Raw genomic sequence first — 17,764 nt, forward strand, 5'->3', positions numbered from 1 at the left:
GGTGTTTAAAATCATTACAGTGTTTTGTGGGCCAGGTGATTTTTCTGGACGGTTATTTTGTGGGCCAGGTGCGTGTGTGTGTGTGTGTATGTGGGTATATCAGGCATTGTTGTGTATGACAAGTGTAAACTGCCCTCAGGTATGTGTGAATCATAAATTACAACACACCAAACTACAAAACAACCTCACACTGTTTCACTGCACACTTCTTTTGTCAGGTGCATGTTTGTCTGGCTTGCTCTGACAGGTGGGACAGAAAACCCAATGTGTGCAGGTAAAAAAACAAATCATGTCCTGATGAAACCAGGCAGCAACCCCTGGGGCTGAGAAATGAAGCCAATGAAAGAAATGAACAGGTTTACAGCCTCTATCTCTATAGCTATTTTCAACATTAATGACAACTGTATGGGGGGTGAATTTTTATAGAACTCACGAATTACACTTTATTAAAGCTTTAAGTTACGCATATTGAAGGACGAGGCCAGTTGAGTCTGTTTTAGTCTATGAGTCAGATCCACCCCTCACTCCTCCACAGCTCCACCCTCATTCAAATATGGACGCTTCTGGCTCCAAAAACCAAGACGGAGGCTTCAAAATGGGAGTCTACGAACCAATGGTTGACGTCACAGTATCCGGCCATTAATTTATTTTGTCTGACGGAGAAACCTGTCCCTGTCCCTGACACCTGTTTTCAGATGTTGGGAAGTTTTTCTGATTTCTATGCTTGGTTTTAAGTGCTGAAACAATTAGCTGATTAACATAAATATATTTGCCAACAATTTTGGCATTAAATTATTTCAGTAATTCATTAAAAAGTAAGTCAATTATTGTAAAATCTCTGGTTCCAGCTTTTCAAATGTGGAGGATTTGTTGCATTTCTCTCTTTTTTAAAAAATATATCTTTGGAAACTGACTAACAATTTGGTTTGCAGTTTGTCCGACAAAAATTATTTGCAGATGACACCCTGTTCTCTGAGAAACTATAATGGGTACTATACAAAACAATTAATTAGAAAAAAATTGAGATATTGAGTGCTGATAAAAATGCCTTAATTCTGGCTTTTTCTTGTTTCATTTATACTGTTTTTTTATTTTAATTGCTGCTCTTTGTTTAATCATTTGTCACCTGCTTTGTGGCACCATCACACTGTGAGTGCTTTCACCTTATATTAATGCATTTCAGACACACAGATTCAGCAGCAGCACTTGTAACAGCAGGTCTGATACAACCCAGATCAAAACACTTGTCTCTCTTCAGCTGTCTTCAGAGTGACACCCTGTCAGTGAAGATAAATCAAACCTGGTCGGATCCAGAAACTTCATTCCTGGTTTTAATTGACCATTTCAGCAGCGGGGAAGCACGACCCAGCAGGACGCTGAGGGATTAGTGTCAAGAGAGCATCTCAGACTCAAACTCATTCTACGGGATGTTGAAATATTGCCTGTGCAGCCACCGAACCAAGAAATGAGCTCTCATGCAGCGGTTAAAGGTTCTCGTGTTACTGCAGAGCTGTACAGTACAGTAAGTGCTTGTTCAGGTTGATATGTAGACATGTCACCTACAGCAGGAGTGACAGTTTTTAACATTATCTTAATGCAGTTTCTGCTTTATTACACAGTAACATGGGAGGTCACACAGAGGTCGGGTGACAGCAAAGGTCACGAGCTGCGTCTGAGCCTACACACACTTTTTAGTGTGAACACACTCACCTGACTTTGGCTTTATATTGTTTGGCAAAATTATCTACCGCATTTCACAGTCTTCATCAGAGAATGAGGACTAAGTGAATCATGAGAATAACCACAAAGGAACTGCATGCTCAAAACATATGCTGAAAGCAGACCACGGCAAACTCGAGCCCAACAAGCAACAACAGATGGACGCATTGACCTGAATGTAACATTACTTAGTAATACCAACACAATGTCCAGCTTTACACTAAAAATGTTAACTAAACACCCTGTTTTTTTAAAGCAGCTCGACATACTCGACTGGTAACTCAGTTTACATCGACAGTAAATGCAAATAACTTTGGTCTTGTTGAGAGATCCGTCTGGCAGGGCTTTGAAGCTGAACTTGCCATTCAAAAGACGCCTGTCTTTATCCATCTCAGCTCACAGAGGTTTGTTTCTGCTCGCCATTCGAAACATTCCTGCCGCATTGCTTCCTTATTTCCCAAACTATGGGGTCAGCCAAGGGTCATAATTACAGAAGGTCCGGCGCTACTCACACATCAAATAAATTAGTGAAGTTAAAAGGGTTGACTTTGACAGCCCAAGTAGAAATTTTTCTTTATGTTATTATGTAGTTATGTTTTGGCACAAAAACACTTGGCTATGGTTGGTAAAAGATCATGTTTTGGCTTACTCTGTTTTAGTGCCAAATCATGGCCAGAAATGCTGCCAATATACCACTAAAAGATACCTGGTTTTCTTGTTTGTTGGTCTGAAACAGTAGTCTGCAGCTTGGCAGCCCCCCTCCATCTGCTACAACTCTCCATGAGAGACTCAGTACATGTAATCAGAACTACATCATTTTAGAAACATTGATGTGATATGTGTCAAGAAGCTGTGGTTTGCAGAAAAGTACAATGCCAACAGGCAACTGGGCAAAAAAGTTATCATTCACATTAATGTTTTGGTTAAAAAAAATGTAAGAAAAATGCTTCTCATGCGATAAGATGGCTGCATTTTGTCTAAAATTAATCCAAAATTTCCTGCATATCACAGTGCTAATGGTAAGACACGAGTCAGGCCTTCTGCAGATCATGTCATGAACACACATGTGGAGGAGCTGGAGAGAGTGAGAGGTTAGGAAGTGTCAGGATCCAGAGGAATGTTTAGAGCCTTCCGGCAGGAAGTGGAGACTTTATAGAAAGCCAGAGGAAAGAAAGAGGAGAAGAGAACAGAGGGAGAGGAGGGCAACGGAACAGGGACGTAGAAACACAAAGCTGCAGATGGAGGAAGAGAAAAACTGGAAAACAAGGGGCAGAAAAAATTGATCAACAAATCTGCTGATTGAACTCAAGACTTGGAGTAAAGACACAGCTTGAAAGGCTTATTAAGAATCACTCATGCAGAACTAAATGATCGAGGACTGGGGTGCACTCAAGACATTTTTCCTATTTTCAGCGCTGACTGGAACCACAACTGTGACTCAGCAGCAACTGCTCATCTGACTCTGGATAAAATTGATTTTTACACAGATTGTATTTTTTTTCCAGTCTCGTGCATTTCTTCTTTTTTCACTCTCCATATCGTAAAAGGGAAAAGACGGAATTGGAGTTTTACATCTTTGTCCTGAAACTCAAGCAGTTAATTTTCTACAGACACCAACTATAATCAATCAATTTTCAATCAATTTTAAAGCCCAATATCACAAATCACAGTTTGGCTCACAGGGCTTTACAGCATGCGACATCCCTCTGTCCTTAGGACCCTCGCAGCAGATAAGGAAAAACTCCCCAAAAAAGAGTAAATAGGATTGGTCCGAGCACAGAACCTTGAGGAACTCCAAAACAAACTTTAGTACGTAAGGATGACTCATCATGAATGTGAACAAACTGAAAACGATCAGATAAATAAGATTTAAACCAGCTTGGAATTTTAGGCCAATTAAGTGTTCCAGTCTCTTTTGATCACTGTCAGTTTCCATCTAGTTCTAGTCATGACACTGTTGTGAGAACTTTACAATGAAGCTTTGGCCAAACAATAATTTTAAATGAAAGTGTGATGAACTCATTTCATGTCTTCATTTGTCTAAAATGGCATTTAAACACGTTTTCCAGAGACTGCAGCATCCAGCAACTTTGGTGTTCTGCTACCATTGTAGATATCAAGGTAACAAGCTTTGCTTTCATCTGTTGCAAGATGGCCGATGCGAAATGCAACTGAGTCTTTTTATTTCTACATTCAATCCAGGTGAGTCCTGTTGAGATCAACAATCTCTTTTACAAGTGAGACCTGGCCAAGACAGCAGCATACAAAAAAACATAAAACATGCACAGTAACATGTAGAAATATTAGACACCTACACACAGTGACAAGACCCAACAGACTCATTCATTGCTGTACTTAGGAGAGCTTTAAAATCAGACAGAGAGACCAAGTCATGTAGTGTCAACTCTTATTGAAGGCTGTCCCTTTTTTTCATCTCTTACATCAGGGTATCATTTTTATAAATTGGCAAAAAACATTTCTTTTTAAATCTATTGTTGGTGTTCCTTCATGTTTTCATTCTAGAAAAATGGCTCCCAATGAGTATTTTTTTTGCATGTATAAGGAGATTGAACACTTTACAAAATTAAAATAAAGACAATTTTAATGCTAATCCTGTGACCCTGATCCTCAGACTAATGTGTTTACAGTCAAAACATATGTGAGAGATCTGCCTTCACCTCATTCTTGTCTGAACCGCACAATGCCTGACCTCGCCGACCACGACAGCCTCTTTATCACACTACATACATTAGGCTGCTATTGTGGCATCTAAATCATGGATTAACCTACAAACCGACTGAGACAAGAACCTGGACGACAGTGTTTTGGAGCACTTTGGAGATCAAGACAAAAATGTTGTCTTATCTTGAAAGAGGTAATCCCTCGGTATGTGAATGACAGTGATCTGGTCAGACAGGAAGACGCGGAGTCAGCCATGTTGGTGCCAGCAGCTGGTGAAGTCTAGTTAGGTTTATGGCCCCAAGACACACAAAATATTTTAATAAATCTGACCACTAGAAGTCCTGTTAGTTGCCCTGTTGTGAGCAGTTTCATGAAGGAACTATTTTCTTTCTACCAAACTACAACCACCGACTGTATGATTGCGCAGAAGGAGGTGTGCATCTACTGTTGGGTAGTTCAGTAGAGAGAAAATAGTTCCAACATGAAGCTGCTCATAACAAGGTCTGTGGTTTATCCTGAGTAACTGGGTCATGATTTCTGGAAAGAGACACTGCTGTTGAGTTTTTCTAATGTAATTTTTTTGGGCGCTTTGAGCACCACAAGCCGAGTGCCATTGAGTTCCATTATAGTGGAGAGAAGACAGACATCTCTACGTCCGATATCTCCAACACTCAGCAACTCACAGCAAAACAATCCAGACTGATGAACAGCACTACAGGAAAGAGGAAAAATATGTGGTTTTGATTTTGAGTTGAACTGTCCCTTTAAGTCTATGAAAGTCCTCCACTTGAAGTCCAATGTCTCACTTCTTGTTTCACTACCAGGCAGAGCTGCCTTTTAAAATGATAAATTTAAATCTGAGTTTTGGTGCTGCGCGCATTCACCACTGCAGCCAAAGCAGGAAATAAAAATAAATTGTTTTCCTGTCTGGGCCGGGGTCTGGAACTGCAGGCCTGAGACTTTGTTTGATTTCCCACAGTCAGAGTTGCCCCTCTGCCCTATATACAGTCGGCTGAGAGCAGTGAAACCAGTTTAAGATGGAGTGCAGGCGGCGTTGGCTCACATCCAGAGTGTCTGCCTCCTCGAGAAGGTGTTATTTCAGCAGCAGCGTAAAAAGGCCTCACCAGGCCAGCAGCTGAGCTTGGCTGGCTCGCTTTGGGTCTTTTTCTTTTTTTAACTAAATGTTAAAGTGACGTGAGAAATAAGATACCAGCTCTCTATATGTGACTCTGGAGAAGAATGTTTTTGTTACAAACTTAATTAGAAATATCAAGGCAAGGAAGCAAGACTGTAACACAGCTCTGAATTCAACTCCGAATTTTACACTGTATGCCCAAAAGTTTGTGGACCCTGCTTTTCATGGTTTGGCTTTAGCCCATAAAAGCTTTAAAAATCTTAATGCTACAGCAGCTGTAATATTTTATATAATATTCCTCCAACTTTATGTCAACTTTGTTCTTTTTTGTTACATTTTAAAACTGCTCCTGAACCCAAAGCTAGGTCCACTAACCCTCTGAAACCTGGATCGACATCACTTTTCTTGTGCGCCTTTCAGATGCCTTTCACGAATATTTAAACCAGTGAACGCTGAGAAAATCATTTTGATTTCTTCTGTAAAGCGTGGGGAAAATAGCAACGGGCAATTTGGCAAGAAATGTCAATAAAAAAAAGCTAACGAAGGATGTCCAGAAAACTATATGTATAATTATCATAACACTATACTGAAAATTTTATTACAAAAACATTTCGTTTTTGTTTTTTACTTTCCTTATTTATTTATTTATTTGATTATAAATTACTTATTTATTTAGCTAATTTTTAGGTAATTTTCTTGTTGTTTTTTTTTCTAATTCTTACTAATTTTTGGGTCATTTCTTCTCCAGTTTCTTTCCATGTTCTTGAAAGAAATAAAGTCAATTTGCTCGGTTAATAAATAGTTAACAGACCTGCTATCATATGAAGAATCCTCCATGCATAATTCGCATGTTAGCAACTAAACCGTCTTGATTACAACTGAGCAACTTCAGGAGGGTCATTAGATGAGGTTGAAAGCTTTGGAATTTCAAAGTAAGTGGAACTTGAGTTTAGAATATTTCATCAAGTTGCTGTTTTTAAAGGTCAAGAATGAACATTTGAGCTTATTTACATACTATGTTTGGGTGTCCACACACTTTTGGCCACAAAGTGCATCTCCAAAATGTTTTATTTTTGGCGTTCATTAGTCTGCCATTGATTTTACTGTTTCCTTTTCGTTGCCTTTCTTTCTAGAAAAGACAGAGGTCACTACTGGGTATCAAACGGAGACTCTTAAAACTCTGACTGGTCACCTGACTTGGTGACCTAAAGAAACTCCTGAAGGTGCAAATGCTGCAGACTGAACAACACTTCTGCTGCACTTACAACACAGTTGTCCTGGTAGGACATTGGGGAGCGGGGGACGTCTGCAGCGCACAAAATGACAAATCTGCAAGCTGTTTAAATTCCTCCCAGTTCCTTCTGGCTGCTCCACAGGTGTCAGGTTTCAGCTTTAAGCAAGCCAGTGAGACACAGAGGGAGGGAGGAACGGCTCTCACACAGCAGCGTGGCTCGTATACGCTGGAAATCATCATTAAAATGAAGCCATTTAAAATGGGTAGGGCCTTTGTTTGTTGTGGTGAGCCTATTAATGTCAATGATTGGGCTTTTACTTTTTATGGTTTTAATGAGGAATGCAGGCAGCTGAGGCTTGTGGGAGAAGAAAGCCTTGGAAGTTTCAGGACTGGTATGGAATCTAGAAAACCAGGTTAACGGCTGCAGCAATGTGATTCTTACAGGCTTATTTTGGAAGTATAACTGTCTGTGTGACTTTATTACAACCATGAAGTAGAAGCTCTCAGCGGAGTTCAAACCTCCGAGCTGCTTGTTGCCAACACTGGGCTCAGACTGCCAAAACTGCAGCCGCCGTAACGGTTCATGTTTGCTGATCATTTGTCTTTCAGAGATCATTTTCTAACAAAATAGCAGATAAATGCAGCACAGCTCTGCCAACTTGGACGTCGATAAAGAATATTCCCTCCAGCATACAGACAAAGGAATTTCTGACCTATTGAGACGATACACATGGGTTAAATTTACAAAGATATGAAATTCAAATAAGTAGTAAGTGAAGCATGACCACAGCCTTCAAGGTTCTATATGGGACCGTCAGAGCATTTACATAGCAGCAAATTACTATCTGCTATGTGAAGATCAAGTAGAGTAATGGCGTCCTGAGTAGAGAATGAAATCTCACTATATGTGTGTGTTGTAATCTGAGTTTCTCTGTGGTTTGTCGTGGTAAGCCGGTCCGGCCACACTTGCATGTATTCCACTGGCGAGCTCATCGCCCCCACTTTGCACTGAACTCGGTTACCACTGATATTGGGATGGTGTCTTGACAGAAGTCTAGCACCCAGCAATCAGCACTGTTGCCACTGTTTACGGACTTCGCACTGATAGCTGCTGACTGCTAGCTTCACACATATCTTCCCCCCCGACAGCACTGAAGATCTATACAATCAGCAAAGTTTCAAGGTGGACACCCAAGGTTAGTATCACCAATTCAGGGTCTGAAGTTTTGTGAGGTCACAGTGACCTTGACCTTTGACCTTCAACAACAAATTCTGATCAGTTTATGCTTCAGTCCAAGTGGATGTTTGTGCCAAATTTGAAGAAATTCCCTTAAGGTATTCTTCAGATATCACGTATACAAGAATAACACGGATGCAAGTTCAAAGTGACCTTCGACCACTAAAATCTAATCATTTCATCATTCAAGTGAACGTTTGTGCCAAATTTTAAGAAATTCCCTTAAGGTGTCACAAATATATCGTTTTCATGAGAATAGGATGTACAGACCTGTGGACAACCTAAAAACATAATGCCTACAGCAACGGCCATCACCAGTGTGGAGGCATAAAAAAGTCAAACCCCATTTTCAATGCTATTTATGGTCAACACATCTGACTCACATTTGACTTCGACACATGACCCAAACATTTATCAATTATTGATAAATGTTGTTTGGGATTTATTTGGAAATACAATAACTATATACCGAACAACGAGGTCTTCATATTTATACATAGTATGATGTGTTATTGAGTAACACATGAGCACAGGTGTGCACTGTGCAGTCTGATCTGAGGCCTCTTGATCCTCTTATTTGTTATCTGTGTGTCTGAAACACATTTGTCTCGACTAATAGCGATCACTGCAAACCCACACCCGAGGCAACCCTGCTCTCTGATTGGTGGACAGGTGAAGCTGACCTTGCACCACGCCCACCAGTTCAAATAAGAACAAACCCTGTAACCCTCTCTATACCAGGCTCAACTGACTCCACTGTGTCAACACACACACACACACACACACACACACACACACACACGCACACACACTCACACACCTTTAAACACACTGCAGGTCCTGCTGCCTCAGAGCACAAACTGATTGGTTGCTGTTATTCATTTCATATCATAAAAGTGGATATTGGCCAATCAGGAGCACCCATCGACCACGATCATTCCCTCGTGCAGCCTCGAGGGTGTCAGACTGTTAAACCTGAATGGAACTTGCCTCGTCCTGCCTCCAACAGCTGCTGGTTTCACTGGAGAGTTTTTGTGTTTCAAAATGCCTTTAAAGAGAATTTTCCACACTGAATAAAGCCTTAATTTTAGTTGGATCCCGTTAGGGTGGTAAACAGGGTAAAGTACAAAATACTAAAAAAGTTTGGGGTTTTTTAAAAGGTCAGTTTTGATACAATAAACAATACGATGTGCCAATATTCCATATATGGCGAAAGTGGTTTTCAAACTGCATTTGGACTGAACCAGAATAATGGCATTTCTTCATCATCTGTTTAATGACCTTACTCGTGCTTGTCCTTTACACTTTAACTAAGCTCCTGTTTGTGCAGCCTCTCTTTGTATCCTGTAAAGGATGTAAAGTGATTGTGATCGTTGCTGGACAGGAAAACCAATTCATGTTTCAAGAAAGTGACCAAGTGATGAAACTCAGCAGTCAGTCAGAGTGTGTAGTCAGACTCTATTTATAGCCTCTGGACTGACTCTGGTCCAGACTGTTTTGGCTGCAGCTCAGTAATTAGAGACGAGAAACCTCCAGCTAAAGGATGTGTCATTGTCAACACATTCATGTCTTTATAGTTTGAGACGATGTGCTTCGCTGTTTCTCTTCAGCACATTTCATTTAAGTGAGACTACTGGGACCAAATCTCGGACTTCTTCCACTTCTGAAACACTTTGAGAACTCAATGGATCACATTAAAAATGCACCAATAAGGGAAAAAGGAGACATTTATTTTAAGTTAAGAGATGGGATATTAAGAACAAGGCTTCTCTTCAAGTGAACCACAGTCAGTTCAATGACTACAGACACAGCCAAGTCACCAGGAAAATATTTCTAACCCAAGGATTCCTTACATTCGTGCATCAGGAAGTGGAAGGGTTGCTGGATGGCGTGACACCTGCCAACCTGCAGACCACTGTTGGAGACAAACAAACAAAAACACTGCTTGATTTTTGGTGACCCTACATGGCGTTTCCACCGCTGTTTAAGCCACCAAACCTGGGTGTTTTTCAAAGCACATCACTGTGTTTCCCAGTCGCATCTGTGCCAGCAAACTACCTGGGTGCAGTATTTGTGACACCAAACCTGGATGTACCAGCCACATTTACGCTACCAAACTTGGGTGTTTTTTAGTGACACATCACTGTTTCCCAGCAGCGTTCAAGCCACCAAACCTGGATGTTTTAAATGACACATCAATGTCTTTCCAGCAGAGTTTGCAGCACCAAACCTGGGTGTTTTTCACTGACACATCACAGCGTTTACCAGCCACGTGTAAGCTCCCGAACCTGGGTGTTTTTAGCAACACATCACTGTGTATCCCAGTGGTGTCTGTAGCACCAGACCTAGGTGTTTTTAGAGGCACATCGCACCGTCTACCAGCCGTGTTTAAGCCACCAAACCTGGGTGTTTTTAGTGGCACATCACTGTGTTTTCCCAGCAGTGTTTGTGGCACCAAACCTGGGTGTGTTTCACCGACCCATCCCTGCTTTTCCAGCAGCTTTTATGCCAACAAAAGTGAGTGTTTTAAGCCAGGATATGATCTTTACCTACCCAAAAACAAGAGGTTTTTGTGCCTAAACCTAACCACATGTTAACCATAGCATTGATGAAAAAGTTTTAAAGTATCTGCTACAAAATGATGTACAAATGTAATGTATCCATCACTGCCAACAGTTATTGTGGTGATTGGGTTGATCGACATCAGGTTCAGCCTCCTTATTTCTAAGGCAGAGAAATGTATAACAGACTTAATTTCACTGCTTAGAGTATGAGGTGTGGAGACAGGTGAGAGCAGGCAGCAAAACAAAAGGTCTTGCAAACAAGAGAGTACATTTAAATACAAAGCTTTACTGACATCAAATGTACCCATGATGCTGTGTGGGTGTGAGTTTGCACAGATGATGAGCGGTGTTTTGTACACAGTGAATTTACTGAGGGAGTAAACCAGTAATGTTCAGGAGGACGGTTGAAGGCTCAAAGCGTGCTATCAACACAGTCTTCGTCCAGCCTCAGACACTGTGGGACCCTCATCCAAACTGTCTTCAGTATAAATATGAAACACTCCAGCTTCCTTCCCAGTTCAAATTCCTCTCTCTGCTCACACTGTTGGCCTCCATCTGCGGCGGCTGGAAGCTGGTTTACTTCCTTGTCAAATGCCCTTTTCCTTAAAGACTGGGCTCTTTGTTTCAGCTGCGATTAGCTGGCAGATATAAAGGCAGGCAGGCCGATATTTGAGACTATTGTGCACGCCTGCCTGCTTCTGGCACTCAAATATTCCCCCTCTCTCCGAGACTTCCAGAGAGAGCTCAACAGCCAGATGTACCGTACACTCGTCATGAGACCGGCACAACTCTGCTGCAGGAGAAAAAAACCCTTAAACCTCAGAGTGTTTGTTTTACTCAGCCTGAATGCTCTCACAAGCGCCTATGAGCTCAGTGAGTCTTGTGACCTTTGGCCCTGCATACCGCTGAAAACCTCACTGGATTTTGAAAATCCGCGAGCACCAATGAGAAGGCAGGGCAATCTTTCAACCAGGAAGCAGGACTTTTCACAGGCTGTCTAACCGTTACACCTCTACCTGAAGAGAAACCGGTTTTAAATCGCTCACAGTGTCATGTGTTTTTTTCTGACAGCAGATTTCAGCTGCTGTGATGACATGATCATGATCATTTCTCTTCAAGGCTCGGAGTCCAATAAGGAAAATAAAAACATTCAGGAATGACTCAGGTGTTGCTGCCGTTACCTGGGTGACGTCATCAGAGAGGTGTGGGTCGTGATGTTGTAAATCGACCGCAATGACTGCTTATTTGTCGTGAGTCATAGCGCATGGAAGATTTACACAGCCAGAATGCTTCAGACTATCAGGAATAACCACCTGACAGACTGTACTGTGGTTTGTTATCATGGTTGTTGTGGAGGATAAACTCACCTGTTAGACCCACATAACTTAAATGTTATTAAGTGGCTGTACATTATATGATGACAGGATCTTTCCAGAGGAATAAAAGCATAGTTTACTGCTTTTTTTGTCACCAGGAAGTCAACTAAGAATCATTGTGTTTTATTTTTTACTTCCTATATAAAGATACAACTCTAAAGGGGTAGTTCTGATTTTTTGATGTGGGCTTTTATGGTGTGCTCATCCACAGACAGTATATTACGTACAGTCAGTCAGCACGCCTCCAGTTTGGAGACGCAGGCTGGAGTCTGACATGGAAGCTGAGCAATGAACTGTTGTGGAGGGGTCAGCAACAAAACATATTTTAGCCACCTAAAAAAAAGTTTCATGAAAAAAAATCAGTATCAGTTTAAGTGTATACTATATTTGACATATTTTCAGCACTTTATCTTCATGTCAGAGAGTGATTTACAATGAGAAAATGGAGCCGTTATATCGCTCTCTTCAAAGCCAGATTCCATTGAGAAAAACAGTGATTTAACACTGCTGAACACAGGAGGAACACGTAGTGATCCAAGTGTCCTGAAGCCCCGACATAAAAAGTTGTTCATCTGAACTCTGTTTTTAGCCTCATTGTAGCCTGTAGCTCTAACTGTCTCTCTGTGCACCACGCTCACGTGTGTGCGCTTGCGCCAGACCACTTGGATCACTACGGACGAGCAGTATGGAATTTGAATCTGGGGCGCCGTCAGCCTCCATTAGGTGGAGTTGTGTTGCTACCTCCTCTCCCCTTGGATCTCCGCAAGTGTTGTGAGGACTCTAAAACTTCACCTGAGCCTCCCTCGGCATATGGGTGAGTAGATAATGGCTGAATTTTCATTTTTGGGTGCACTATCCCTTGAAGTGGTGAAAATACTCTCAAAATGGCGTACACTTAACCTGATAGTGATTTTTTTAGTTGACTAAAATATGTTTTGTTGCCGACCCCCTCCAACGCAGTACATTACTTGACTTCTGTGTCGGACTCCAGCCTGCTTCTCTAAAGTGGGAGCATGCCAACCGCCATCTACTGTATGTGATACACCAGTTATGAATATGCATCCCACAACCCCGCTTCAAAGAATCTGAACTGTACCTTTAAAATCAATGGGGAAGCAACTATAAAACATAAAAAAACCCTGAAAATTGTTTACCCCAATTTCCAAGAGCCAAAGCTAATGTCTTCAAATGTCTTGTTTTACCACACCAACAGTCCAAAACCAAAAGATAATTATAGTTTTCGGTCACAAAAGACAGAGAAAAACAGACGAATCTTCACAATTGATGAGCTGGAACCAGAAGATGTTCGTCATTTTTTCTTGAAAAGTGAGTTAAACAACAAACAGATTATCAAAAAAGTGACAAAAACTTAATCAATTATTAACTGACTAATTGTTTCATCTCTTTAGATCCTTTTCAGAAAGATAAAAGTATTAATAACTGCTTTTCTGTTGAACAGAACAGATGGAGTGTCTGTTGCCTTATAATGAAACAAACAGAGAGCAGCTTTCAACACAGCAACACTGGACGGATGCATCAGCATCAAAGAGTCCACACCAGCCTCATGACACAGAGGATCCCTGGAATTAAAACCCCAAACTGTCTTTCATCATACAACCATTCAATGAGGGCCTTCCTGCTGTCGTCTGACCAATCAACAGCTCCCTGTGGATGCAGGTTCAGACTTCTATTAATAGCTGTAGAGCATTTTTTGTCTTGGAGAAAACGAGAAAAGAGGTGCGGAAATACCACAGATCCACAGGGACCCCGTCCAACCCCCAGTCTGCCCGGCACAGACCCTCTGATATTCTTGTGATACACCTACAGGGGTTTACAATGTGTGTGTGTGCCATTCTGTGATGAGTTCAGGGCTCATTTAAAGTTCTTTATGACACCCTTGCTCCTGTAAAATACCTTTGACATTTCAATGGGAAGTCCTCATAGTGAGATTATGTTGGCCTCATTGAGCTTAATTGTGTTTTATCACATTTAATTTCCATGTAATCACCTTTTGGTGCTCAGTAGTGAGTTTATCCTCACATTATTGCACTTCAAGGTATTTGGATCCTTATAATATTACAATAGTACTCCTACAACAAGTGAGTGTGTTGCTGATATGCTTCATGAGTTGTTCCCATGTGTTTGCAGTGCATGTTTTAAGATGTTTTAATAGATACAAGCATCCTAAAGTTTATTATAGGAGTCATATAAGAAAGAAAAGTCTAATGCAGCCGAGTGCATCAGTGTGAAAGCGCCTGAGAGTGTCCAACATGTTGCATGAACGAAGCAGCAGACTGAGGACTTCTTACCTCCGTGAAGAAATTATCCATCGCCCTCGTTATTTTAATCCCCGAGGATTTACTGTATGGAAAGCGCGCGTCCGGTCAATCCACCTCATGTGTTGTTAGTGAGATTCCAAGCACAACAAAAGGAAGCAGATCCCAGAGTTTCAGTCCATGATCTTCCTCCTGAGCGTCTGCAGGATGGAGGACAGTCAGTCAGTCACTCAGTGTGGAGCTACAGTAGTTAATTTACTCTTTGTCTCATGGGTTACTGCTCCAGCAGAGACAGCAGGAGTCCTCTAAAGAAAACTTTGGGGTCTTCTCCTCCAGGAGCGCAGACTCCTCTCCGTGCGGCACTCTGGTCCTCACGTCAGTCTGGTGTGGAGGTTGGCTGTTTTGGTGAAACGTGCAGCGGGAGAGAATAAACGGGAGGCCGGTCAAACTTTGGAGAAGCTCCCTCAGTCAGTCACTTAGACCGGTGCACAATAATCGTGAAGCTCCACCCTCCACACCCAGCACCTCCCTCCTCCTCCTCCTGCAGCCCCGCTGTCTCTCGGACTCCTCCTGCTGTCAACATGCGGAGCCCGGAGCTGAATGAGTGACAGACTGAAGGTGATGTTTGCAGGTGAAAAGCTGTGGAGGCAAAAACAAGACACCAGTATCTGATTTTTATTTTTTATGTTTTTACACACCTCTGAATTCACAGCATTGAAATTTTAAAAAATGAAATTTCTTGATTTACAATTCCAAAAGCTGAATTTGATTTTTTTTTTTTCAGAATTAAGTTTCAGAATTAAAAAAGATTCAGATTTAAAAATAAAATACATAAATAGAATAAAATAGCAATTGAAAGGGCAGGGTAGGCAATCGAGTCTGAAAGCAATGGCATTGACTTCTGGCCTATCAGAGCACAGTCCATCAGACATGTGATCCAAGGAAGCAGCTGGAAACCAAAGGATATAGTTTGCTTTGTTTATGAGCAATTGATTGTATCAGCTGTTGCCTTTAGAACATTTTCAATTTGAATTTTAGGATCTAAATCTGACCAATCAAATTTTGAGCAACCTGATTTTTTTATTTTATTTTATTTTACTTTATCTTATCTTATTATATTTTATTTTATTTTTTTTATTCATTTTTGGATCTGAATGTTGAAAAAGTATATTCCAAATTCAGCTTTTGGAACTGAAATTAAAATATGAAATTTCTTGATTTGCAAAGATGTAATTTCAGCACAAATAAATCCAGATATACTGTTTTCGAAGTTAAATATTTCAGTTCAATGAAGATAAGATACTCCTTTATTCATCCCATAGCAACATTACAGCGGCAAAGGGATAGTCCAAACAGGAAGCATCAAGCTGAAAACACGCCGGCACCGCCGTCTCGTATTATGCGAGGCACATCAAGTGCTGTCCATAGCACACACGGGACGCATCGCACTGCAGCTCATCAACTGACAACGACGCAGCGTTATTACTACTTTTACTGACAGATCTGTATCTCTTCCACCTCTGTGTTACCTTAAAATCATGTGTGGACAGTCCCTAAATACACTTGATATCTCATCTGAAGAGCCGATCCCCAGAGCTATGACTCACCAAGCAATATCTTGCCCATAGTCTTTATAATGACAGGATTGTGGGTCGATTAGCACAGGATATTTCTCGACCTCAGCAACGAGTCAGCAACAGCAACAAAGTTCTCTTCATGCATCCGTGGTGAGGAGAGGAGTCGAGCTGCCATAGGAGCAGAGAAAAAGAGCTGCTACGGGAGCTGGTATGTACAAGCAGAGAACGAGTGGGGGAAAAATATATTTAATTCCGGGAACGGTGAAGCTGGAAATTGGACCGTGGCATGAAGTCTGCGGGGTGGCGCATCCAGGAGCACCAACGCGTGTCTAGCTGCTGCTGGTGTGGGGTTGTACATAGAAAATAATAAGGGTGTATTTTTTGACGCACAAAATTCGCTGCTGGTGTGTTTTTGCCTTCAGTAGAATAAAAACACAAAGCAATATGTATCAGTAAAAAGAAACACAGAAGAAGAACAGAAGTCCAGTAGATGGATGAAAACAATGGAAGATTTAATTTGACAGCCCTGTCAAGAGGAAGCTGTAGTTCAGGTAATGTTTAAGGTCAAAGATCAAAGAGACTCAATAACTGACAAAACTGATTTGAAATTTAGATAAAATTTTAAGCTTAAACAGCTGCAAAATGGATCTTGAGGTGAGACTGTTTTTGTCAGCTGCTGTTTCCAAGTTCAAAACTCACCTTTGAACCTCAGCCTTCACACAAACCTGGGTGAGAAGTCATTAAGGTGCTTGGAGGAATACAAACGTGAACATACAGTCCCAAGAAACTGTGCAAACTCCATCTGCTGATGTAGCTCAAGATCTAAAAGCTCCTGAACAGCCACTTGCAGTGAGACTGTTTTGTCAACAAAATTTCATTTTGATGTTGGAGAATTGGACAGAATTTCAGGAAACAAGTTTTATTTTTATGTAGTCTTGACTTTGGAAATCCCAACACAAGCTCCACTTACCGCTGCCGAAATAAACATTTACATTTTTTCAAAACACTTCAGAGATTTGAAAGTGACACAACAATTGTCCGGTAGTTCACTGGAAGCCTGAATGATGTCAAGGGAGGTTTATATCACACAGAAACATTTACACAATAATGATGATGAATACAGAAGACTAGTCACAATTAGTTTTTCATCCATCAAACTCTCATTCAGCCAACAGTGTGTCATGTTGCTGCTCAGGAGTCGGTTTATTCTTTGTTTTTGGCTTTAAATGAGAATTCTTTTAGGGATGGCTCAGTTTTGGAAACATGACAAACTTTTGACTTCATTTGAATTTTACTCAAAGCCTGTGACTTGGTTCAGGGCAGCCGTCTGTACTATCACAGAAAGAGTTATATAGTTAAGTATCAACATTCCAGCTGTAGGTTAACAACACAGAGTCCTCATGTCTACTTCAAATGTAGGAGTGTGTGTGTGTTTCCCCTGCACCCACTACAGCACACTGACCCCTGCTGGTTTGGGCCCCAGGGCCCTGTAAGGCATCCATACTCATCATCTGGGACAGAGCGGGGTTCATTCTCCTGCACTGAATTGACAGTGTACCTACCGCGGGTCCTATAGCCTCGTTTCCACTGAGCAGTCCGGTACAGTTCAGTTCAGTACGCTTTTTTTTCTGTTCCCACAGTAAAAGTTGTGAATGGTACCAACAGAAACGTTCCTTAGCGTCCCCATGTTTGGTCCCCCCTCTGTTGGGGTACCTAGCACACAGATCTGGTACTAAAAGGTGGAGCTGTGAACACTGCAGTCTGATTGGTCAGTAGAGGACGGTCACTCTGCTCAGGGCTGAGTTGTGTCTGGTTTTGAGGCTCATGTAACCACTGTTCATACTGTGGAGAGTTTTATTAGTAAACTGTAACTATAAAATGAAAGGATGTTTTGCTGCCTCTCACAGCAAAAAAAAATAACTTCATTCACTGGGCCGACTGCCGGTGAGTTTTAAGGTGGAACG

At 41.4% G+C, this 17,764-nt stretch overlaps 1 protein-coding gene across 2 annotated transcripts in view; it reads right to left on the reverse strand.

Annotated features, from left to right (window-relative positions):
• Nucleotides 1-14,706, reverse strand: part of myo10 (myosin X) — a 179,305-nt gene extending 164,599 nt beyond the window's left edge. For both annotated transcript variants that reach the window (XM_033650103.2, XM_078173422.1), the window contains exon 1: nucleotides 14,257-14,706. In XM_033650103.2, coding sequence (XP_033505994.2) covers nucleotides 14,257-14,277 — 21 coding nt within the window. In that variant the 5' untranslated portion in view covers nucleotides 14,278-14,706. The remainder of the gene's footprint in view (nucleotides 1-14,256) is intronic.
• Between the last annotated feature and the right edge of the window lie 3,058 nt (nucleotides 14,707-17,764).

The sequence above is a fragment of the Epinephelus lanceolatus genome, chromosome 12 (genome assembly GCF_041903045.1).
Source record: "Epinephelus lanceolatus isolate andai-2023 chromosome 12, ASM4190304v1, whole genome shotgun sequence".
In the NCBI taxonomy this organism is placed as follows: Eukaryota; Metazoa; Chordata; class Actinopteri; order Perciformes; family Serranidae; genus Epinephelus; species Epinephelus lanceolatus.